Source organism: Phalacrocorax carbo, assembly GCF_963921805.1.
Source record: "Phalacrocorax carbo chromosome W unlocalized genomic scaffold, bPhaCar2.1 SUPER_W_unloc_1, whole genome shotgun sequence".
Lineage (NCBI taxonomy): Eukaryota > Metazoa > Chordata > Aves > Suliformes > Phalacrocoracidae > Phalacrocorax > Phalacrocorax carbo.
In genome coordinates this window covers 2,631,863-2,657,063 of record NW_026990243.1, presented here as the reverse complement: position 1 = coordinate 2,657,063, position 25,201 = coordinate 2,631,863, and the positions used below count along the sequence as shown (strand labels likewise).

General features: G+C 40.4%; 1 protein-coding gene across 4 annotated transcripts in view; it reads right to left on the bottom strand.

The window, feature by feature from the left end:
• Window positions 1–24,729, bottom strand: part of LOC135310816 (ubiquilin-1-like) — a 140,893-nt gene extending 116,164 nt beyond the window's left edge. For 2 of the 4 annotated variants that reach the window (XM_064439809.1, XM_064439810.1), the window contains exons 1-10: window positions 24,448–24,728; window positions 13,475–13,626; window positions 10,305–10,420; window positions 9,779–10,041; window positions 8,793–8,951; window positions 7,854–8,094; window positions 7,173–7,315; window positions 6,057–6,140; window positions 1,327–1,442; window positions 811–979 (exon numbers count right to left, since the gene is read on the bottom strand). In XM_064439809.1, coding sequence (XP_064295879.1) covers window positions 811–979; window positions 1,327–1,442; window positions 6,057–6,140; window positions 7,173–7,315; window positions 7,854–8,094; window positions 8,793–8,951; window positions 9,779–10,041; window positions 10,305–10,420; window positions 13,475–13,626; window positions 24,448–24,606 — 1,602 coding nt within the window. In that variant the 5' untranslated portion in view covers window positions 24,607–24,728. Of the gene's footprint in view, window positions 1–810; window positions 980–1,326; window positions 1,443–6,056; window positions 6,141–7,172; window positions 7,316–7,853; window positions 8,095–8,792; window positions 8,952–9,778; window positions 10,042–10,304; window positions 10,421–13,474; window positions 13,627–24,447 lie in introns of all 4 variants that reach the window. The other 2 variants (XM_064439811.1, XM_064439812.1) reach the window with 2 other exon arrangements.
• Between the last annotated feature and the right edge of the window lie 472 nt (window positions 24,730–25,201).

The following is a 25,201-nucleotide window of genomic DNA, read 5'->3' as shown; positions in this document are numbered from 1 at the left end:
GGAGGCAAGAGCAGGACTGCACCTTTTACCAGCAGTCTGCCATTACACTGAATATGTACCACAGTGTAGTGGTGTTGTTTCACACAGCACTCTTGAGATACTTCTCCACTGTTATGGGTGTGCCCCCTTTAAAGCCAGTCTTGCTCACCACCCTACATTTACCTGCAAAGCTACCACCTTTGCTTGACTTCTGGAGCTCTCCAGAAGGCCTGAATCCCACTTGGTACATTAACACAATGTACACTGTGCAGTCTGGACCTGCAGAATGTCAGGGAAGCATGCTACAAATTCAGGCCCCAAGTAACCTGAGTGTGGCTATTGTGAAGCATGGAACAGAGGCTGTCACAGCTACAGAGTAACAACCAGCAACACAGATGCAAAGTACAGAGATAATGATATTCAGTACACTTAAGTTCTTTTCTTGTGTGAGCCCACATTTCACTTACCAGGGAATCAGTCTTCCCTTTAACACCTTAATCTGCTTCTTTCCAGGCACTTCAGAAACTCAAGGGTATACAACAGGTGTACAACAATCAACCATTCAGAGGACACTTTTACTCAAATGTGATGTTTTTCCAGCATTTATTTGCACAGCTGGAACATCACTTTTTAAGCTTTCTCTGCTCTCCTTTGACCAGAAGCATTCTGTTGATTTACACTGAGGGGGTGGGGGGGTGGGTGTGCCCTGGATATTTTAAAAAAAAACAACCAAACAAAAAAACCCCACCAACCACCCAAAACCAACACACACACACACACACACACACACACACACACACACACACACACGACTACAGTGAGCTACTTTACCTGAGCATTTGCACCAGCAAGTGCCTGCAACATTTGTTGGACAAACTGCTGGTGACCAGGTTCAGCAGCCCCTGATGTTGGACTTGTGTTTTCACTGGGAACAGAACTAGGTACAGTGGACCCTGTAGGAGCTCCAGTGCTTCCCAATCCACCTAAACCAGGACTGAATCTGCACAAGTGACAAAGAGAAATACATCACTAACCTAGAAAATGTCTTAGATGTAATGTCACTTCCTATTATATGCAATTACTAAGTAAAAATTCTGTCAAATAAAAAATGGGTGACAACTTAAGTAAAGCACCAAAACAAAGACCATAGCCATCATTGCTTAAAAGTGCATTGCAGACAAAAGCATGACAGATTCTAAAACAAGTTTAGTGAAACTAAAAAATGCAAGAGGAACAGTCTGTAAAAACTGGATAAACCTCTACATGTTAAAAAGACAAAAAGCTGAAAAAAAAAAAACCAAACACAAGACAAAAGTTCTTGTATGAATTTGTATGACCAATTCTTACCCTGGTATAAGTCCTGGTGCTTCTGTTGCTAGCGTCTGCAAGCCCTGCTGAATCTGTAGCAAAGCCTGCATTGCTCTAGGGTTTGACATAGCTGATAAAGTATCAGGATTCTGCATCTAAAAACAGGAGAGAAACTCATAATGAAATAATATACAGATATTCAAAATGTACCTTTATCACTAGAATTTTATAGAATCTGATATCCTTTCAGAACTTGCTGTTTCTCAACTTTAACTTTTGTCCTGGTTTCAGCTGGGATAGAGTTAAATTTCTTCGTAGTAGCTAGTATGGGGCTATGTTTTGGATTTTTTCTGGAAACAGTGGTGATAATGTGGAGATGTTTTGGCTGTTGCTAAGTAGCGCTTACACTGGTCAAGGACTTTTTCAGTTCCCCATGCTCTGCCGGGTGCACAAGAAGCTGGGAGGGGACACAACCAGGACAGCTGACCCAAACTGACCAAAGGGATATTCCATACCATATGACGTCATGCTCAGTATATAAAGCTGGGGGAAGAAGGGGGGACGTTTGGAGTGATGGCGTTTGTCTTCCCAAGTAACTGTTACACGTGATGGAGCCCTGCTTTCCTGGAGATGGCTGAACACCTGCCCGCCCATGGGAAGTAGTGAATGAATTCCTTCTTTTGCTTTGCTTCTGCACATGGCTTTTGCTTTGCCTATTAAACTGTCTTTATCTCAACCCAGGAGTCACCTCACTTTCTCTCTTCTGATTCTCTCTCCTGTCCCACCAGGGGGGAGTGAGCGAGCGGCTGCCTGGTGCTTGGTTGCTGACTGGGGCTAAACCACGACAACTTTGTATTTGAATGTTTACATTAAATCCTTCAGGGTTTTTTTCTTTTTTTTTTTGTTTTTGTTTGAGAAAACTTTCACAGGAGGTGATCAACAAGCTCTCTAGACTCCTTTTAAATAAGGAGAACATAAGGGAAATGTTGCTGTACGCTTCTATGGGAGAACTTATCTTGGGCCGCATATCTCCGGGACACAGGGCTCTACCCACCCTGGGGACAGTGATGCACAGACATCAATATGATGGATACAAAATGTCCGTTTATTTAGCTGCGTCACACGCTTATATAGCTCTTGCGCTTCCTGTTCCTGCCACTCCTATGGGGAGGAGTCTATCTTTCCGTCACAGCCCGTGATCTTCCGGTCGCCGATCCCTGTCTATTCCCCTACAGGGAAAGTATTTCTCATTACTACTTCTAGTAGACTTTATCATCTTCCAAAGCCATGAGTGAATTAGTTCAATGTAATTCTAAATTAGTCTCCTATATCATACTACTGGTAAGCAACAGGGCTGAATATGTACTAGTCAGGTTTCACTGTATCTAATACAGAAAATTATAACATCTTTGTCTAGCTAAATTCAGACCACATATATTTGATCACAGTAGTTTGTGCATGTGTTCATATCTGTAGCACCATCAACACCTACAGACATAGAAATACTCTGCAAAACATACTAGCAAACATATAATATTCAAGGACCCTCACTCTACAGCAAATTCAACTAATAACTGGCTTTTGCATCCACAGATAAGACATACTTTTGATTTCTGAAATGAAAGGTTTAAAACAGGATTATTTTAGATACAAAACCAAAACTAATGGCTTATGCTTACCTCCACTTACAGATGCCACATGTAAGTGACAAGCTATTTGTTTCAGTTCGAAGTCTTGGTAGCCAGACCTGCTTCAAATAGCAGACAGGCTGATTAATCTCAGCAGCCTTCACTTGGTAACTAGACCAAATTCCTTCTGCTGCAAAAATATTTTTTGATTCAAAGAACTGCACAAATTAAGGTAAGCTTCCTCTGGTGCAAAACAAAAGAGCAGAACAGGGCCACAAAGATAAAATGTTGATTCTGTCCTGAAATACAGGTGTGTAATGAGACTTGAGCACAGCAAGTTTTTAAACACTCTCCATTTCTCTCTTGGATTTGTATCTTTGTGATAGCTAAAAGTCAGAGAAGAATAACTAAATGTACAGATGACGAAGTTAATCCAAATCTTTTAAGGAGGAAGGCTTTTTAGATTCACTGAAGTAAGCTGCTGTAATTACTTCATTTAAGAAATTTTTAAGCTGTGAATTACTGTCCGATATTTAGAGTTGTTTTTACAGAAAACTGACCCAACAATCCTCTGAGCACTTAGGTGACTTGGATCTCTATCCAATGTTTTTAATTCCAGCTGTAGAGTAGCAGCAATTCTGGATAAAACTTATGTAAAACGAGTAGAAAGAATAGCTCACAGATGTGTTTTCCTAGTTGTGCTGAGCAACTATTTATTGCAAGAGCTTTCCATTATAGAGAGGAACATTTTATAGTTTCCATCACCCAACCCCATAATATAATGACAACAGATGGGCTGTGATACTGTCAACATTCTGAGAACACCCAGGTATTTCTTCAGTTTACTTCATCCTTTAATGCTGTTGATCACATGACCTAACATGGACAACACAGCAGGGAACTAGCTGTACAGATAAACCCCCAAGGTGATACCGATGGAAAGAGCTACAAAAGCCTTAAGAGCATCTGGGTGAAGAATAGGGGGATGGGAAACAAAGCAGATATCATCGTGGGTGCCTACTATGGATAGACCAGCCAGGATGATAGCACTGATGAGTTATTCTATAGGCAATTAGGAGAAATCTCCTACAAGGTAGCCCTTGTCCTTATGGGAGATTTCAACTTCCCAGGCATCAACTGGGAATACCATACTGCTGTGACGAGCGGGTCTGGGCAATTCCTAAGTTTGTGGAAGATAACTTCTTGTCACAAGCACTCAGCGAGCCAACTAGGAAAGATGCCCTCCTAGACTTGTTGTCTATGAATAGAGAAGGACTTGTGGGAGATGTGATGGTAGGTGGCTGTCTTGGCCACAGTGATCACAAAATGGTTGAGTTTAAAATGTTCAGTGTAATGAGAAAAAAGGGCAGCAGAGTTGATTCCCTGGATTGCAAGAGAGCAAACTTTAAGCTACTCAGGGAGCTACTTAGCAGTGTCCCCTTGGAATCTGCTTTTGAGGGCTTAGGGGTCCATGAGTGCTGGTCAGTTTTGAAGAACCACCTCAGTCTTTAATAATACTGTTAGACCGTGGGCTGATCAGTCCTCTGAGTTGGAGGACCATGAGTACAGGAACAGTGACTTTCCATTTGTGGACACTGAAATTGTAAGGAACCAGCTGTATCATCTGAATGTTCATAAGTCCATGGGGCCTGATGGGATTCATCCCAGAGTACTGAAGGAGCTAGCGGGTGTTACAGCAGGACCCCTCTCAATCATCTACCAAAGGCCTTGGGAGTCTGGGGAGGTCCCCACTGACCGGAAGGTAGCCAACGTTACTCCAATTTACAAGAAGGGCATGAGGGAAGACCCAGGAAACTGCAAGATCTGTTAGTCTAACCTCAGTACCTGGGAAAATTATGGAGATCATACTGGGTGCTGTTGAAAGACATTTAAAGAACAATGCAATCATCAGGCACAGACAACATGGGTTCACAAAGGGAAAGTCCTGTCTAACTAATTTTAAAACCTTCTATCCTTCTTGGGGTTGGACTAAATGACCTTTAAAGGTCCCTTCCAACCCAAACCATTCTATGATTCTATGATAAGGTCACCCGCCTAGTGGATGAAGGGAAGGCTGTGGATGTAGTTGTTCTGGATTTTAGGAAGGCTTTTGATACCGACCCTCACAGCATCTTTCTGGACAAGTTGTCCAACTATGGGATGAGCAGGTTCACGGTGCACTGGGTGAAGACCTGGCTGAACGGCAGGGCTCAAAGGGTGGTTGTGAATGGGGCTACATCTGGCTGGTGACCAGTCACCAGCAGTGTTCCTCAGGGCTCAATTCTAGGGCCAGTTCTGTTCAATATTTTTATCAGTGATCTGGATGCAGGTGTTGAATGCACCATTAGCAAGTTTGCTGATGATACCGAACTGGGAGATGCTGGTGACTTCCTCGAGGGACAAGAGGCCTCACAGAAGGATCTAGATAGTTTGGAGCATTGGGCAATCATCAATGGCATGAAATTAATGTTGTTATTTATTTTACTCATAATACTGCCTCCATGCAATGAGATCCTGGCAACACACATTTACTTTGATTTGCAAGGACTGCCTAATAATGGAACTCATACACTGGATTAAATTTTTAATTCCTAAAAATTTTGCTTAGTCCTATTTAAAGGACACAGTCCTAGTATACGCTGTGACAGTTAAGATATCTTTTGAATTAGCTTATGACTCGCCTCTTTCAAGGCATGCTGTAAGGTCTCTTTACCCCAAATATTCAGGGCAGGTTGGAGGAGGTATGAGAAAAGTACCATAAAAGCTTATCTTAGTAGTGGGGAAAGTAATAATCTTTTTTCTTTAATTTGCAGAAGAAATCATGTAAGAAACAGGTTTTCTCTGGCTGGTGCGCAGTAAGAACAAGTCATTTCTTCTAAGCAAAGACGCGACAGCAAATCAAAGCAGTTGTGCTAGTCACAGACAAACACATCCACTGAAAGCCAGATTTAACTTTTGAAAGGCATGGAGAGATAAATCAAGCATTTAATTATCAAGGGAAAATGCAACTCTGTCTGAAGCTAATGAGAATACACATAACAGAATCTAGCTTTAAGTGAAATCAAGGAAAGGAACCAGTTTATTGCAAAAATTGCTCACAATTTCAGACATTTATTAACAACACTTAGTATCTCATCTTACTTGTTGAAGGAAAGTAGGAAGCTGTTGCCTCATTTGCTCCTGAAGTTGAGGATTTCCAGCAAATAAAGGATTATTCAACATCATCTATGGGACAAAAATATTTAACATCATAGATCAAGCAGTAGATCAAAAAGTAAATACTAGAGTGGATTTTAAGACAACTATTTACCACATATGAATCAGAAAACAAGATAATAGTCTATGATAACCTCGGAGTAATTATCTCCCACTTCTCCTTTGGCCAAAACTTGTTCTGAAATGATGAACCACCAGCCTGAGAACTGACTAAAATCATTGGTGGTGTGGAGTTGGGGTTTTTCTGGGGGTGTGTTTGTTGTTGTGAGGGGTTTTTTGGGGGGGTGGGGGTGTTAAACTTTTGAAGTGAATCCTTGCTAGATCCTCACCAAAGCAACCTCATTTACATAACAAGAAAAGCCTTTTCTGGTCAGCTTCCACTACAAATGTGACGGTTTCCCTGTAAACATTGTCTGCAAAAAGCCTGGGATATTTTCCTAATTAACTGTTTAATATACAAAAAATAATATTATCTCAGTTCAAGATTTGACTTTGGATATTATTGTAAGTAAAATGGGAAAGCACTTCTACACTACCATTCATAAAACAACAGTAAGTATTAGCTCTTTTATTGTGAGCAAGGATCGCAGATGAGAAATGAAAACCAGAGTAACAGCTAGATATGGCACAAACTCCTTCCCCTCCACTTCTGTCCTCCCAAGCTAGGGTAGGTATTTATTTAGTAGCAGATCTACCTTAATTTATAATCAAAACATTTCTTTTGTATAACCGGTTCTTATGCTAGGCCACAGAAGTTTAGGGCTGTACGAAACATATACAAACTTAAAAGTTGTTACAAGAGAATGCCTGACATGACGTCCAACTACAAATTGAAGAAACTTACTGCAACAGATTGCTAAAGGTAACAACTTCACTATGTCGGGCATCAGCATACGTTAAAAATTGGACCATTCACAACAGACAAGTTATTGTTGAGAAGTTGGCACAATTACTCTGTAGTGAAAATATAACTGTATCATAAATTCAATTCCTTTTTTCACTCCAGTGCACACAACACGTTGCTACACCAAAAGCATTTACCTGTACTGCAAGATCAGGATTCTGGCTCAATGACTGCATCATGCTTCTCATATAGGGTGCAGACAACATATTTTGCATAAGTTGTGGATTTTCTGTTATCTGCTGTAACAAGCTCTGCATTCCTGGTGTGTTGAACATACCAACTTTAATAAAATAAATAAATAAATAAATGGGTCACTTCAGTAAAAATCTTTACTATAATCAACTTAGACTGCCTAGAACTGGGATACAACTGTGTGGTTTGGCGTTTTTTGGTTGTTTGTTTTTTTTTTTTTAAAAAAAAAAAAGAGCTTTAGCCCCTTAAATACATCTCAGTGTGGTTCTGCTTACACAGATGCATCTGCCCTAGAAACAAGTTAAGCCAGAGGTCGTATCCAACAAGCAGTCTCAAGTATCTGCATTACTAGCTGTTTTCCTGTTTGTCTCCAAACAGAAGAAATATTATCATTCATCTACAGATTCCCTACTTTTGTTATTTTAAGGCAGTACACAAGTATTGTTAGTACTCTTGGTTTACTTTTTATGTTTGTTTTCTACAGAGGGCTTTGATAATATTCAAATGTTTTATGGAAATAAACAGCAATACAAACTTTGAATCAAAACATCTCTTTCTAATAACAGAATCATTTCGGCAAACTCCTGAATATTTGCAAACATATACAACTGCAATAACAGACACACCTCCTAGTCCAGGTCCCAAATTTGGTATAGTTGAGCTCTGTCCCATACTGGCAGAGGTGCTATTTCCGACATTACTACTGCCACTGCTCTCACCACTGGTGCTGGTACTTGTGGAACTCTGCAAGCTGGACTGAGGAGCCCAGGGATTTGGTAAAGGATCTCTATTTTCTGTACGAGATGGCTGACTGTCCCCTCCTGATGATACACTGCTTACTAAGGAAGCAAATGGGTTACCTCCAAACTACAGAAGGAGAAACAAACACAGATCATCTATTAGTCAACTATTTTTAAGTTTGCTAGAAATTACAAGTTATCTTTCCAAAATTACACATGAAGATAAATGTTGATGGCTCTTAATCAATTATAATCACCATCCTAAAATAAGTCATTGTAAATATTCTGAAAAAGATACCAACGTTGAAAGAGAGATTATTTCCTACAACAACAAAAAAAGATAATTTAATCGCACTTCATTTTAAATGCAGAGTTTGCTACTACACTGTGGTCAAAATACTAGTAAGATTATATCTTGCATAGTGGTTTCCAACTTTTAAAAAAGCTTCAAAGCCTTTTTTTTCTTCCCACCTTAGGGTCCAAGTTACTAAACACAGTCTTAGTTTTTCCTGGACCTCAGGAATTTTATAAGTCCAAGAATTAAAAATAAATTTAGAATATATTACAAAAAAATTAAAATAGCTTATCCAACTCACAAAGCAATCTTCATTCCTTCAAGTTTAAAGAGCATAGGAAGAAGCCACAAATTGACATCAAGCTTCAAGAAACTAAGTTTTGTCAAGTACACATTAAAAAAGTTACATTATTTATCTTTTCATTAAAAAAAAAAAACACCTAACAAAAAAACCCTCAAAAACATATACCCCAAAACACCCACCAAAACCACCCCGCTTACTTTCAGTTCCCCCTACAATCATTTCTCACCTGTTCCTGTGCTGCATTCAACATTGGCTCCTGAATATCTGTATACATGCGTCGCAAGGCATTGTAACCACCTGGTATACTTTCAAGGTTGCTCAAGGCTCGGTCTTGGTTTCGCATCATTTCCTGCATCATTGCAGGGTTTCTAGCAAGTTCTAGTGTCTAATGAAGCAGAACATTTAATTTGTATTAATAAAAAAAATCCATTCTAAAGTGAAAACATCAGCATTTAACAGTATCTCAGTTACTAATGTCTAACTCCGTTTGAAATTAGGATCAAAGTCAAAGCAAGATGTCAGCTTAGTGGGAGAGGAGTCAATAGAATTTGGTATTTAGCCAACATTCTGCCACAACTTTCAGTATGCTGGCTGAGTCAGAAGGCATTGACTAAACAGAAGAAAAAAACCCAAAACAACAAACCCTTGAATGTACCATCCTGTTCTTTCTTGTCTCTTCTCAACACAATATATGCCTACCATTTCTAACATCAGTACAGCATGCAGCTTATAATGTGAACTTGAAAAAATAAATACCTTAATTTTCCAAAGCTTCCATTTGTTTCTTGATGCCACATAAGGCATACCTTATTACGTAACACACAACTTCAGAAGCAATCAGAAATACACACATTTACATAAACTGGAAATAAGCAGTATTTTGGAGAATTATTACCTTATAGCAAACTCACTGTTGACTAGACAACAGAAAATTTCCAGTGGCACCCAACTCTAAACTTGGAAGATACGATTATACAATCTTCAACATCTTTCAAAACTATGCTGCTTTTTTTTAAAATTATCAGCTTATTTCAGACATCAGCAGCTAAAAATAAAAACATCACTTCCCTATAGTGACCTTTTACAGATTGTCCAACAAGCATAAATTCCTCAACAATATTTCAGCACTCATCTAAGCATATCTAATTCTTGCTCTTTTGTTCACAGTTACAGTATAATCAAAGGTCATGAACTTGAGATCTTTCTACATACCTGTCTCATTATATCTGGATTATTCAGCATGTGACTGATTTCTGGATTTCTCTGTATCAGTTGCTGCATTTGAGGGTTAGCCATAATTAATTGCCTCATCAGGTCAGGATTTGAAAGCATGCTCTGAATAAATGGATTTTCCATTATCTGAACCATCATTTCTGGGTTGGACATAAGTTGTCGTTGCATCTGACTTTGCAACTCTGAAAAGTTTGATGCATTTAAGCCCAGGCTACTCAGGCCTGCCAAACCTCCAAGGCCACCTTTAAGAGGAAAGAAAAAAAAATTAAACTTTCAGCTTCTAGTATATTTCTAAACACATCCAGGTTCTTTCTAAGTACAAAATACATAAACGTAACCCACACTTCAAAATAACGAAGCTTAATGGAAATTCTATCTTTGCAAGGCTGTTAAGGAGTCATCCACTAAGAGTTTGCTCCTTTACATAACGAGACACATAGAAATCCAAAACGCATTTGAAATATAACTTGTTACAATTCTAATCTAACCTAAGAAATATTCTTACCCAAGCCAAAAGAGTTGCTATTTGTTGAAGTTGGTGTTGAGGTATCACTGCTTGATATTGATGTGGTAGCAATACCACCAGTGGTGTGTGTTTGTTGACCTGGATGGTCTTGTGGTCTATAAAAAGCAAGTTAAAAAAAATTACAAGTTGAACAAGGTGTGGTAGGTTGACCCCGGCCAGCTAAATCCCCACCCAGTCAACAAGCTCATTTTTGCCACACCCCAGGCAGGATACGGGAGAGAATTGGAAGGGCAAAAGCAAGAAAAACTCATGGGTTGGAATAAAGACAGCTTAATAAGCAAGGGCGGGGGGGGAGAACCAAAATAACCCACAAAAAGTGATGTGAAAACAATCGCTCACCACCTCCCACCAGCAGACCAATGTCCAGCCAGTCTCTAAGCAACAGCTACTTTAGAAAAATTCCCCCCCAGTTTTATTGCTTAGCGTGACATTATGTGGTATGCAATATCTTTGGTCAGCTTGGTTCAGTTGTTCCAGCTGTGTCCCCTTAGCCTACTCACTGGGGGGGAGGGGGGAAGCAGGCACAGAGCAAGAGAGAGAAGGCCTTGATGCTGTGCGAGCATTGTTCAGCAACACTTAAAACATCAATGTGTTATCAGCACTGTTAGGTCAAAAATCCAAAACACCGCACCATACAGGCTGCTATGAAGAAAGTAAAACTCCATCTGAGCCAGACCCAGTACACAAGGTCTGGCATTTAATATAATGTAATAATGACATTTAATACAGAAACAGTATCATACTTGAGGATCTTCATTTACAATTTTTTAATTAAAAAAAACCAAAACAGCAACAAAACCCCACAACAACAACAACAAAACACCAAAAAACCCACAAAAACCCCAATTATTATCTTTAAATGTCTTCTGGGCCAAACGCAAACAGGAAGTATACAGACAGTAAAAGCAAGGACTGGTAACCCGGGAGGAATACAAAGACACTGTCTGAGACTCTCTTAAACAGTTAGGAAAGCCAAAGCCCAAATGGAACTGAATTTGGCAAGGGATATCAAAGACAAGAAAGGTTTCTATAAGTACATAGGAGACAAAAGGAAGACTAGGGAAAATGTGGGCCCATTGCTCAATGAGACAGGGGACCTAGTTACGCAGGACATGGAAAAGCCTGAGGTACTGAATGCCGCCTTTGCCTCAGTCTTTACTAGCAAGACTGGCCTTCAGGAATACCAGGGTCCAGAGACCAGGAGGAAAGTCTCTAGCAAATACACTTGATGGAAGAGGATCGGGTCAGGGAATACTTAAGCAAACTATACATACATAAGTCCACGGGCCCTGATGGTATGCACCCACAAGTGCTGAGGGAGCTGGCAGATGTCATTGCAAGGCCACTCCTGATAATCTTTGATCATGGTGACTGGGAGACGTGTCCAATGACTGGAGGAAAGCAAATGTCGCTCCTATCTTCAAGAAGGGCAAGGACAAAGACCTAGGGAACTACAGGCCAGTCAGCCTCACCTTGATCCCTGGGAAGGTGATGGAGCAGCCTGGAAACCATTTCCAGGCACAGGAAGGACAAGAAAGTCATCAGTAGTCGTCAGCATGGATTCACCAAGGGGACCAACTTGATAAACCTCTATGACAAAATGACTGGCTTTGTAGGTGAGGGGACAGCAGTGGATATAGCCTAACTAGACTTCAGGAAGGCCTTTGATACCGTCTCTCAAAAGATCCTCATAGACAAACTGTTGATGTACATGGGGTGGATAAACAAACAGTGAGGTGGATTGAAAGCTGGTTGAATGACCAGATCCAGAGGGTGGTGATCAGTGGAACAAAGTCTAGTTGGAGGCCAGGGGCTATCAGTGTACCCCAGGGGTCAATACTGGGTCCAATCCTGTTTAAAATCTTCATTAATGATCTGGGTGATAGGGTGGAGTATACCCTCAGCAAGTTTACTGATGACTCAGAACTGGGAGGAGTGGCTGATAAGCCAGAGGGCCATGCTGCAATCCAGAGGACACTTGACAGGCTGCAGAAATGGGCTGACAGGAACCTTATGAAGGTCAACAAGGGGAAGTGGTGCAAAGTCCTGCACGTGGAAAGGAACAACCCCAGGCACCAATATAAGATGGGGGCCACCCAGCTGGAAAGCAGCTTGGCAGAAAAAGCCCTGGGGATCCTGGTGGACACCATGCTGAACGTGAGCCAGCAACGTGCCCGTGTAGCAAAGGCAGCTAATGGTATCCTGGGCTGCATTAGGAGTGTTGCCAGCAGGGCAAGGGAGGTGATCCTTCCCCTCTACTCAGCACTGGTGAGGCCACACCTGGAGTCCTGTGTCCAGTTCTGGGCTACCCAGTACAAGAGAGACTGGACATACTGGAGGGAGTCCAGTGCAGGGCCACAAAGATGATGAAAGGACTGGAGCATCTCTCCTATGAGGAAAGGCTGAGACACCTGGGACTGTTTAGCCTAGAAAAGAAAAGGCTCAGGGGAGATCTCATCAGTGTATCTAAATACCTGAAGGGAGGGTGCAAAGAAGATGGAGCCAGGCTCTTGTCAGTGGTGCCCAGTGACAGGACCAGAGGCAATGGGCACAAATTGAAACAGAGGAGGTTCTGTCTGATCATAAGGAAAGACTTTTTTACTGTGAAGGTGACCAAGTACTGGAACAGGTTGCCCAGGGAGGTTGTGGAGTCTCCTTCCTTGGGGATGTTCAAAAGCTGTCTGGACATGGTCCTGGGCAACTGGCTCTAGGTGGCCCTGCTTGAGCAGGGGTGTTGGACTAGCACAAGCAATAAAGGCTGCTTTCCCAATTCATATGCTCACCACACTACTGCAGGGGCATAAGCGTGGGTGCTACCACGCAGTCAAACAGATCAAAGACTGTTCAGATTGTCTTCATATTGTTATACTGCATCAACTGTAAACTAATGAGCTGATTCAAGTGATTTAATAGTAATGGCACAGTTTAGAAGATAACATTAGCTTTCAAAAGGCATATGTATGATATTTAGGGACACAACCTTACAGAATTTGGGCTGCTTCTCTTGTTCAATAGCAGGAGTATTTGTACAGCTTTTCAACACATTTTAGTCAAGCCTAGGTTTGCCCAACAGTAAGCCATCACACTAGGAATTAAGAATATTTCTACTACTTAGAGGTAGAAAGAAGATTGCTCGTCAGTCAGGTTACCTGTTTTGCGTTTTGATGACCAGGTGAACAGTGAGTCCATCATGAATCCCATGCTGAATCAAAGTATCTTGATCTTTTAAAATTTTTCCAGCAAATATCAAAACAAGCTGATCAGTGTGGGACTTGAAATGCTTAGAGATTGCTTCCTTGAACTAAACAGAAGTTAATATTATATAGTTATATAATTGAATACTGAACTATTATTTTTTTAATAAAGAACTATTTTGCTCACATTATATTAAACCACTTGCACACCATATTTTGCTTTATACAACCTAGAAACAATTCTCTACATTATCTCAACTTTCTTTTTATCTAAAGGAAGATGGGAAATCAAGTCATTCTTTTTCCGTACAATTACAGTCAAGTGTTTCATCTCTAGATCACTAACTATATAGCTGGTAATAACGAAAATTGGCTTCCATTTAAAGACTACACTGTCATTTCAGTGAGGCACGTACCCATGACGCAATAAATACATATACCATTGAAACCATACATTGCTAACATGCTGAGGATGCAACAACATGTTATGTTAATTCAGTCCACATTTGTGCAGGCACTGAAAGGAGCAGTATCCTTTCTTCTTGGACGCATTACTGCTACCTTTCACATATCAAAACTAGCAATCCGTACAGTCAAAAATTATTTTTTAGGTGGCTCTGCTCTCTCATCCAACTCATGACAGCTACGTGAAATGTGCTTCTAGCCCAGGGCATGGTGAATAGCAACCTAATTCAGCTGACCGTGAAATCACACCTTCATTAAAACAGCTGAACCTGGAAAAGCAATTGTAGTTCTTCCTGCCTTCTTAACCAATAACAACCACCTTATGCTTTCACTGACTTCTGACTGAGATTAATTATTCTATAGAACAGTACCCTCACAGAAAAAGCAATTAGTTCACAAAATGTAAAAAGGCAAATATAAGAAAACCAAATCTATTTATTCAACATGACTAGTGAGTAGAATAAATGTTTCTGAAAGGATCTTATGCTGTTAGGAAGCCCTCCAGAAGTTCACAATATTTATCATTTTAAGTAGTATGGTCAACTTGATTTTTAATAGAATCCTATTCCAAACATCTTAATGAACTCTCATACATGAACCCCAAATATTAATCTTGCAATGACTTATTATTAAATAATTATATTTTGTAAGAGGTAGGGCTATAAAAAGGAAAACCCCACTGTATTATACTCTGAAGGCAAGTTCCTAATTGAAAAGATCTATAGTATAGGAAGAGATAAAACAGGCCCCCAAAAAAGGAGCCAGGGACATAAGAGAGGTAAGAAATCTCTGTGCCTGGGTAGCAGGTAGGACTTGGTCAGTTAGAATTCTGCTCACACAGAGTTGGTTCCAGTTCTTAGAGAAACATCTTTTAAGTCAGCCTCTATACTGATAATATTTAGACTTGCAAGCATTCTAGGAAGCCATTTAATCCATTCTTGCCTGAAGTGGATTACTTACCTAAATTATTCAATGTGGTGGGTTAACTTTGGCTGGCAACACTGGCAAAGTTCAAGATGTTATTATAATTGATTCAGAGTCACTATTCACCAATATGTATGCAGACTTTAAGATATCAAATTATGCATTTTGTGAACACTATAATTCTTAGAGACTAACATAGATTGCTTTATATTTTTAATTATTAGGCTAATAGAGTTTGGATATAGCAAATGTGCGCTATTAATTTTAAAAGCGGGCAGTTCTTGCAGAGTTATTGTCAATCCTATAATTATCTGAAAATTTCAGGGTAATGTCTGTTTAGAAAAGTTAGTGAAAACAAGTTTAGTTCATATAACCATAGAAAAGTTTAAATTTTTTTTTCTCTATTTTTATTTAATGTCAACCTTTCTTCAGTGAGGAGTATAGTTTTCAGTAGTAATAGATTATCAGCATGTAGTATATTTTAAATTATATACCTGAAAATTGTGCTTTCTGTACTACACTGAATTATAAATAAACTCACCTACTGAACTATGTATGTAAGTGTATACATTGTGTTGGGACTCTGTTCATTGACAAGTGGTGATCTGGTTAGAGTTGTATGCTCTGTTTAAAATTTGAATAAATATTTTTGTTGAAACTTTAAATCCAATGTTTTGGATTTGTGCCTAGTTTTCACAATCACAAGTTGGCCATGTTTGGCATATAAAGATCACGTGTACATGTTAAGGGGAGCATTGGGTGATTTGATAGTGGAACATCTTTCCTAACTTCTGTATGCTTTTAATATTTCTTATAATGCTTTATTTCATAAAGACAGCTTAATTTCAGTTCTTTTAACATAACCAGTTCTGCTTTCCCTGTAGTCCAGGGATTACTGAACAGTATGACCAAAAGAGGTTGGAACTAATATAGTCCAATCTGCTCTTTTTCAGTATTATGAGCTGCTGGGACTAAAGGAACTTGAGTGCATGAATTGTTTAGCATTGCTGTTTTCACCATCTTATGTCTCAGTGCACTGAAGCACATCATTGATACGTGTGTGACCGTTTATGGAGTCAGCCTTGTAATATGCTCTGATTATTCACATTTCTTTGAAATAAAGAAACCCTGTTTGATTAACTATTCAGCACTTAAGTAACTTAATTTTTCTCTGAGTTTAGAAACTCTATTAAAAGTGATTTAGAACATTGGTAATTTACTGTTTGATAGCATAGAAACCTTTAGAAGAAAGTATGTTGACTTCCCTGACGGTTGATTTAACTGATATTTTCAAGATGCATCTGTATAACCAAGGTAATTGGCAAATGTTTTCTGACGGGCAGGTATACTAAAATATGAATACCTATTTAAATAATACTCTAAAGACGACTCTTTGCAGATACTTTCATCCAGAATGAGTTTCATTTTGATGTTTCAGTATAAGGGTAGGTATGGTGGGTTAACCTTGGCTGGCTGCCAGGTGCCCAGTAAGCTACTCTATCACTCCCCCTCCTCAACTGGACAGGGAAAGAAAAAAAATATGACAAAAGGCTTGTGGGTCGAGATAAGGACAGGGAGATAACTCAGCAGTTCCCATCAGAGGCAAGACAGATTTGACTTGAGGAAATTAATTTATTGCCAAATCAGAGTAGAATAATGAGAAATAAAAACAAATCTTAACACACCCCCACCCCCCCTTCTTCCTGGGCTCAACTTCACTCCCGAATTCTCTACCTCCTCCCCCCCGAGCAGCACAGAGGGACAGGGAATGGGGGTTGTGGTCAGTTCATCACACATTGTCTTAGCTGCTCCTTCCTCCTCACACTCTTCTCCTGCTCCATCATGGAGTCCCACCCATGGGAGACAGTCCTTCGCAAAGTTCTCCAATGTGGGTCCTCCCCACAGGCAGTTCTTCACAAACTGCTCCAGTGTGGGTCCCTTCCATGGGATGCAGTCCTTCAGGAACGGACTGCTCCAGCGTGGGTCCCCCATGGGGGTCACAAGTCCTGCCAGGAACCTGCTCCGGCATGGCCTCTCCACAGGGTCACAGCTTCCTTTGGGCACGCACATCCACCTGATCTGATGTGGGGTCCTCCACAGGCTGCAAGGTGGATATCTGCAGCACCGTGGACCTTTTTCCACATACTGTGAACCTCCCTCTTCCATTTCAGTTTCTCTAGAAGCTCTTTGCTCATCCATGCAGGTCTCCTGGCTCCTCTGCCTGACTTCTTACTCCAAGGGAGGCACCGATCTTGAGCTCGGAGGAAGTGGTCCTTGAATACTGACCAGCTCTCTTGGACCCCCCTGCCTTCCAGAGCCCTAGCCCATGGGATTCCTCCAAGCAGGTCTTTGAAGAGGCCAAAGTTGGCCCTCTTGAAGTCCAAGGTTGTAACCCAACTCATAGCCCTGCTTCTACCTCACAGTATCCTAAACTCAACCATCTCATGGTCACTGCAGCCAAGGCTACCCCCAACTCTCACATCCTCAACCAGACCTTCCTTGTTTGTTAGGATAAGGTCCAGCAGCACATCTAGCCTCATTGGCTCCTCCACCACCTGCATCAAAATATTGCCCTTGATGCTCTGCAGGAACCTTCTGGATCGTGCATGGCTCGCCGTGTTGCTTTTCCAGCAAATATCAGGGTGGTTGAAGTCCCCTACGAGGACCAGGGCCTGCGATTGTAAGGCTACTTCCAGCTGTCTGTAGAAGGCTTCATCAACTTCCTCTTCTTGATCAGGTGGCCTGTAGCAAATTCCCACAACAGTGTCACTCATAGTTGCCTGCCCCTTAATTTTTACCCACAAGCTCTCAACCTGTTCTCCTTCCACTCCAAGGCAGAGCTTGATGCAATTCCATCGGAAGAGTAAAAGTGAGACAACTCATGGGTTGGGATAAAGACAGTTTAATAGGTAAAGTAAAAGCTGCACACAAGCCAAGCAAAACAAGGAATTCATTCACTACTTCCCATGGGCAGGCAGCTGTTTAGCCATCTCCAGGAAAGCAGGGCTCCATGATGTGTAACAGTTACTTGGGAAGACAAATGCCATCACTCCAAATATCCCCTCTTCCTCCCCACAGCTTTTGTTGCTGAGCAAACATCATATGGTATGGAATATCCCTTTGGTCAGCTGGGGTCAGCTGTCCTGGCTGTGTCCCCTCCCAACTTCTTGTGAAGAAGTGTGAGAAGCAGAAAAGGCCTTGACTCTGTGTAAGCACTGCTCAGCAATAGCTAAAACATCCCTGTGTTATCAACACTAATTTCAGCACAAATCCAAAACATAGCCCCATACTAGCTACTATGAAGAAATTTAACTCTATCCCAGCCAAACCCAGCAGAAATACACATTCCATTGCAACGTAAAAACAGCAGAAATCCTCATAGGTTGGTACAAAGTAAATGCATAAGAATAAAGTAGTACCATACTGTGCCAGACCAGAGAGTAACGACATTTATCTAAACTCATTTACTGTCTTATTTTCCACAATATGTTGTTACAGTGAATTCCACAACTTAGCTGCCTTAAGAATGCTGATGCAGTAGTATAGTCAACATTGTTTACTTTATCCTAAACCTTGCTACACATTTTTAGAAGCAGCTATTTATCCATGCAGTTAAGGAAACAAGACACTTAGAGTTTAAACACACAGTATCTAATATTGCCAGTACGCAGGTATCAAATCACATACACTTCCCTTTCTCTACTAACATGCAGCCATGGTAATTAGATGATCTGTAAAAACAGCACTACAGTAAGAAATTAATACAACAACCTGTGTATCAGAACCACAAAACTCCTCCTACAATAATGAATTTGGATGATCCACATGTGCAAGGGATCTCTTTCCAGCCAACATAAGATGACTATTATGAATATTGAGCCACATGTTTGTCTAACTGAAGCATATCTACATTAAAAGCCCAACAGAGCTGAAAAGAAAGTGTCAGGTCTCTTCATCAGCACTGCTTGCATTCTGTACAATCTCAAGAATCCTAAATGAGAAGGTAAGAACAGAACCAGCCCTTCTGTTTCATCCACAACAGAAGACCATACAAAACCTAGGTTATCATCCAAGATATTTTGCAAATGAGTCTCATGATTACTGTTAACAAAGATACCATCAATAACAGATTAGCACATCTACAGCACACTTTCTCTAACCTCTGCATCAGCAAAATTATTTCTATATCTGTCCTGAAATCCTGAAAACCATTTTAAATACAAGTGTGGGGTTTTTTTGTTTTAAATTGTCAGTATCTAATATGTTGCTTCTGAAAAAAAGAGAATATCAAAAGATTAATACAATTCAGTCATCACCCAATCTCTGCCAATACTGAAAGAAGATTATCCCTAATCCAAAGTTCGACAGAAATCACTACTGGTTGTATTGCAAAATAAAGTTGAGAAGGGTGGAAGAGAGGACTTTTTAACCATCCTCTGTGGGCAAAGATTCCTCTTCTTTATTCTTCATCTCTCACTGTTAACTGTAACTAAACTGCAAGACTATTTCCCCATAGCAAATGGAAAAAAAAAAAGTTTCTTTAAATTCAAACAGTGAATGGACAGGAGTAATGACTAGCAATTGTATTCTTATTCCCACAGGTCTTATCTGTGTAGCTTTCATAGGACTCCACCACTCTCACTGACAAAGAGTTCAAGGAATGAGGTGCTCCAGTGCCATGGTAACAAAAACAGCATAAATTCCAGAAAATGTTAGATGTGAGCAGTAAAGACAACTAGCTTAATTTGCTTTACCCTAAACAGAACTTTAAGTGTCAATCCAGTACCCATCATCTCAGTGTGTATCAAATTAAACATATGCAACTGACAGCAAATGGAGGAAGGAAAAGGAGACAACAATGGGAGTTAATACATATTAAGGCAGTTGTAAGAAAAAAAAAAATCTTTGGAGTAGTTAAATCTTCAGTTTGTACAACTGAACTAGATAACACTTTCAGTAAATTAGAGATAATACTTTGTAGTAGTTTGGCACTTAGGGAAACCAGAAGCAGGAAAAGTTCAAAGTCTTGCCAGCTGGCTGGGAATGATGAACATTTCCATCTAATTCTCCTACTGCACTAACTCTCCTCTTTTTATTAAATTGTAGATACTACAAACAATGTTTTTAGCCAATTTGTTTTACTGTTCAAAAATTCAAGCTTGACTTCATTTCAATAGTACTAGCCATTATAATATCACAAACGTGTTCAGTTTAATCCAAACATAAAAAAGGGCTTGAAGTTGTAGAAAAGCAATGTTTCTCCATACGTAGCACCTAACATGTTCACAGAAACAAGTTGATTGTACTGCTCTAGCAACTGAATACAATAACAATAATGCAAAAAGTGATACCAATTTTAGATGTAATAGAGGCATCAGTGGGAAGAAAACAGGGGGACACTAAGACAGAAACACAAGATTATCGTGTACATGGACAGAGGCCTAGTTTCCCTAAAAAGGAAAAAAAAAAAAAAGCATTAACTGAAGTGAGTTAATTCAAGGTCACAGCCTTGAAGCATAAAAACTTGTCAATTTGAGATTAATTAGAGCAGATCTGAGGCTAGTCTTGAAGTGCCTTGTCTGCACTAAAATTTCACCTTAAGTTAATTTCTTCCTATTAAGAACTCCCCCCCACTTTTTTTTTTTTTTTTTTTTGGGGGGGGGGGGGGGATAAGGGGGTTAAGGACAGGAACAGTATAGTTTTTTTACTCTGAGAATGTTTTTATCAGCACTCTACCACTTCTTCTCTCAATGATTTCCATACCAAATATCCTCAAATTCACATGATCCTAAAACCCAGTACCCTTAACAACAGAACTCTGCTTTTTTGTTCCAGAGTAACAGAAGATAACAGACTCCACAAGTCAAGTTAGAACTTACTACACCTACTCAACTTGATTACCTCTGAAGGTTTTTGACATGCATAGGTGATGCAGTCTGTTGATGCACAGTTTGGGGGGGGGGGGGGGGGGTGCAAAGAAAATCCAACTTGAGCACCTGTAGCTGAGCTAATTCTAGTAAACATTTTGTCACTGAACAAAGCCAACATCTTGGTATACACATGAAGTAGAACAGCTAAGTAAAAAGGAGACACTTCTGTACAGTCACTTTGCAGAGCAGATCCATACTTTAAACATTAGAATAGTTCAGTTGGAAGGGACCTGCAACAATCATCTAGTCCAACTGCCTGACCACTTCAGGGCTGACCAAAAGTTAAAGCATGTTATTACGGGCATTTTGTCCAAATGCCTCTTAAACAGTGACAGGCACGGGGCATCGACCACCTCTCTAGGAAGCCTGTTCCAGTGTTTGACCACCCTCTCGGTAAAGAAATGTTTCCTAATGTCCAGTCTGAACCTCCCCTGATGCAGTTTTGACCCATTCCTATGTGTCCTGCCACTGAATACCAGGGAGAAAAAGATCAGCACCTCCCAATCCACTTCCCCTCCTCAGGAAGCTATGAAGAGCAATGAGGTCACCCCTCAGCCTCCTTTCCTCCAAACTAGACACACCCAAAGTCGTTAGCTGCTCCTCATAGGACATGCCTTCCAGATGGTTAACATTAACTTATTAACATCTGATAAGGTAGCCCAGGAAGGTCCCATTAAAAAAAAAAAAAGTTATCCTAGATAAAGTAGAAAATCTTAAAACCCGAATTGTCATCATTTGATATGTTACCACCATATAATGATTCCAAAGCTTTTTGCTGACTCAGGATATGCCATCAAAAGCAGCAACTATAGTAGCATTAATGCCCATTCACGTGACAAAGTGCTGTGAAAGAAAACAAAAATGAGATACTTTCCCAATTCCTCTCAACCTTGGTTTAATAAGACACATTTAAAAAAATTAAAATTAATTAAAATTCAAGTCATTCACTAAGAAGAGACAGTAACGCACGAGTAGTCTGTAACATGACTGGTCGCTCTGTGTATATGAGTTTTACCAAAACACGCTGTTAAGTCAAGCCCACAGAACCCACAAAATAAAACAAAGGGAAAAAAAATGAAAGGCAAACAGAGCTAACTGAGCTAAAGTCTCCCGTGTATTGGGATTTCAAATCAGCAGGCTTATAGGTATTCATCTTTACCTACCATGAATAGAAGTCTTTGTACAGAGCAGTGTACGGGCCTGCAAGTTCAGTAACATACCAAGTCAAGAAAGCAAATATTTGGTCTTTGAATACTGAGCCAAGCTTTGCTCAGCATAATGAAATAAGTTCCGTGGAAAATAGAGATGGGTGACATTTAAAGTCAACTGACTGCCCAGAGCAGTTTGGTACTTGAGGGTTATTTTCCATTCTAACCTACATACTGCCTGTTCTAGAGGCACAACACAGGATCAGCAGTAACAAACCCTACATTACTGAAGTCTTCTAACATAGGAAAATCTTCCTCAACTTTGATGTAAGCCAGGTTTGCAACCATTCAATGGAGCTACTTTGTGTAGCCCTAAGTTTATCCCTAATAACCCAAAATATTTATCTAAAAGTCTTAGGGGTTTCTTTTGGCTGCATTCTGAAGTGACTGTAAGCAAAAAGAAGTCATAATATTAGCTACGGTAACACAGAGCAAAATAAAAGCTATTCAGCTGAACGAGTTTAGGCCTCCCCCCCATTAGGGCAGACGTTGCTGGCTTGCCTATACCAACAGAACAAACCACTTGCTGATCCCAGATGCGTTTGAACAGATACTCAATTTGTTTATTTGAGGCTAACCTATTTTCAGGGCTGGCTCTAGAAATATCACATCTATTGTTATTATCCTAATATACTATTATTATGCTATATAACACTTATTATTAGCAACGACTTATTTTGACAGTTTAAGAAAAACAGCCAATACTAGTCACACTACAGTCTTACATAATTTTTTGTGCTAGCTGTAACTTTATCCAGGAATCAAAGCAAATGGTGGACCCATGGGGCAGCAGGAGTCTTACTTCACAGGAAGATTCAACTGCAAATCTAATCTGTTAATATCAGTTCAAAGGGATACCAAGACAATATTTAAAGTTTAAGATATCTAGAGACAATAAAGACATTTTAAAGCAATATGTTCTATTAATCACTTATATTTTTATTATTGTTTTCAGTAAAAAAATATAGTTGTTATCTTGTATAACTATTTCAGTTTTTAAGACAGCCATCTACTAGAAAAACCTGATATTCCCATTGGGACTCACATTTGAAATCATGTAGTTAGATATATTACAAATTCACATCTTATATGAGTTTGTTTATAATTCCTGAAGTCCCCAATATTATTGCAATCAAATTGCTTTTCAGGACAAATGTGATCCTTAAATTAGAACTAGCACATTTTATAAAAAAAAAAAAAACAAAACACACAACTACAAAGAATTTTAGAACTAGGTGGCACAAGAGTCCGTAAAATGTATAGAGCCAGCACCCTAGCTAGAAGATCACTCAGATCTTTTTAACTCATATTTTGCATTTCCCCTCTAAAAACAACACGTGTCTTCTGGCTCATCAGCAACTAATTATTTAAAGCTCAATTTCTATACATCGGTTGCACTCTTACATATGTAACTGGCTTTTTTTGGTGAGGTTTGCAGTTATCAACTGCACAAAAAAATAACATGATGTCAAGTTGCATGCATTGAATTTCAGAGAAATTTTATGGAAGATTAAGCAAGCTCTGAATCTCCTTCAGGGAGCTTCACCTTTTTAAGTATTTTATCATAGCAATATCTACATCCTTCACAAGTAGGAGAGACTACCGGCTTTATAGATATCTACCTTATGCTTAACCTTTCCTATGATTTGTAGCCTCCTAATCTAAACAAATTAAGCCCTGGTAGATACTCACATGGAAGGCCTCCAAAAAACTGAAGTGCTACAGGAAGCAATGTCAATGATTCAGTAGGTGCTACTGTCTCTCTTGAACTAAAAGCACAATGAGATACTAACTTTCATAAAAACTCAGAACAAAGACCGTAACAATTCAGAGTTATCAGAAACTAGTACACTGAAGCACAGCAGAAGCTATGCTTTATTTGTAGTGGAAGTTTTATACAGTCTAAAGATGCGGCATTTCTAAATTTAAGATATTTTTTGCCATGGCCTACTTACTGTTTCTAAAGACAATTTTAGATTAAGATAATTATTGGCACTATAGCACTGCCACGTAGGTGACTGCATATGTTTTCTACAGTCGTACTAGTTAGCCAGCGAGCCTCCTACTGCCAGACTGAGTCAGTTCGGCAGGGCAACTTAAAATTACGAAACGAGCTATGTCCACCCCCCGGGCCGGCTCTCAGCATCGCAACAGGAAGGAACCGTGGAAGAGACGACGCAGAAGGCTTCTTCACCGCTCCCGATATCCTCAGTTAGCAGCGCACCTCCACAAGACTGGGCCAGTCCCGATACTCGCCCAACAGCGCCGAGAACAGCTCAGATAAGCAGAAGCTGCTTTGTCATCGCGAAGGGCCCTCATCCTCCAGCGAGGGAGACGGAAACCACAGGCCAGGGCTCTTCCCCTTGGCTACGCTCCTCACCCACCACCCCCAACCCCTCACCTGCTGGATACTGCTGGTCTCAGGCACAGCAAACTCTTCCTTCTCCTTGGGAGTCTTCACTGTGATTTTGATGATCCGCGGCTCGGCAGCAGTGAAGTCCTGAGCAGAGGACTCAGAGGAACTGCGGGCCCCCGCAGAGCTCTCCGCGCTCTCCGACATGACGGGTAGGACCTGACTCCCTTCAGCCACAGGTTCCAAAGTCCTCCGCACCCCGGCCTCGCTCCTAAAGCAGCAGACAGAAACAACCCATCCCACCCGCGGCGCACACTGATGACGCCCCGAACCGGGGAAGTTACTAGAAAGGGGGAACCGTCTCCCCGAGCGGAGATTCACCTTCAGCGCGCTTGCGCGCTAGGGGCGGTAGTTGAAGATTTAAAATCTTAAAAAGAGATAGTGACAAATAGTTCCTTAAACTGCCACATGGAAGTTTTAAATTTATATTCGGATATAGTCAGGCAACTTCAGTACTCTGAAGTTCCAAGTAAATACATTAAAAATCACAGAATGGTGAGGGTTGGGAAAGGACCTCTGGAGATCATCTTGTCTGTAAAATGTGTTCATCTGATTCGTGTCAATATGGAACTGTTTGTGCTTGTGTAACCGAGGGCCGTTCAATTGACTTGCTAACTGTCTTAATGGTTGGAATGTTGACTGGCGATTTGTTGCTAACAGTGGAAAGATCCTGATACAAAGGAGAGTGCCAAGATGGGGGGGGGGGGCGGTACAGGTCGGCCAGTGATGATGGCAGGGAACT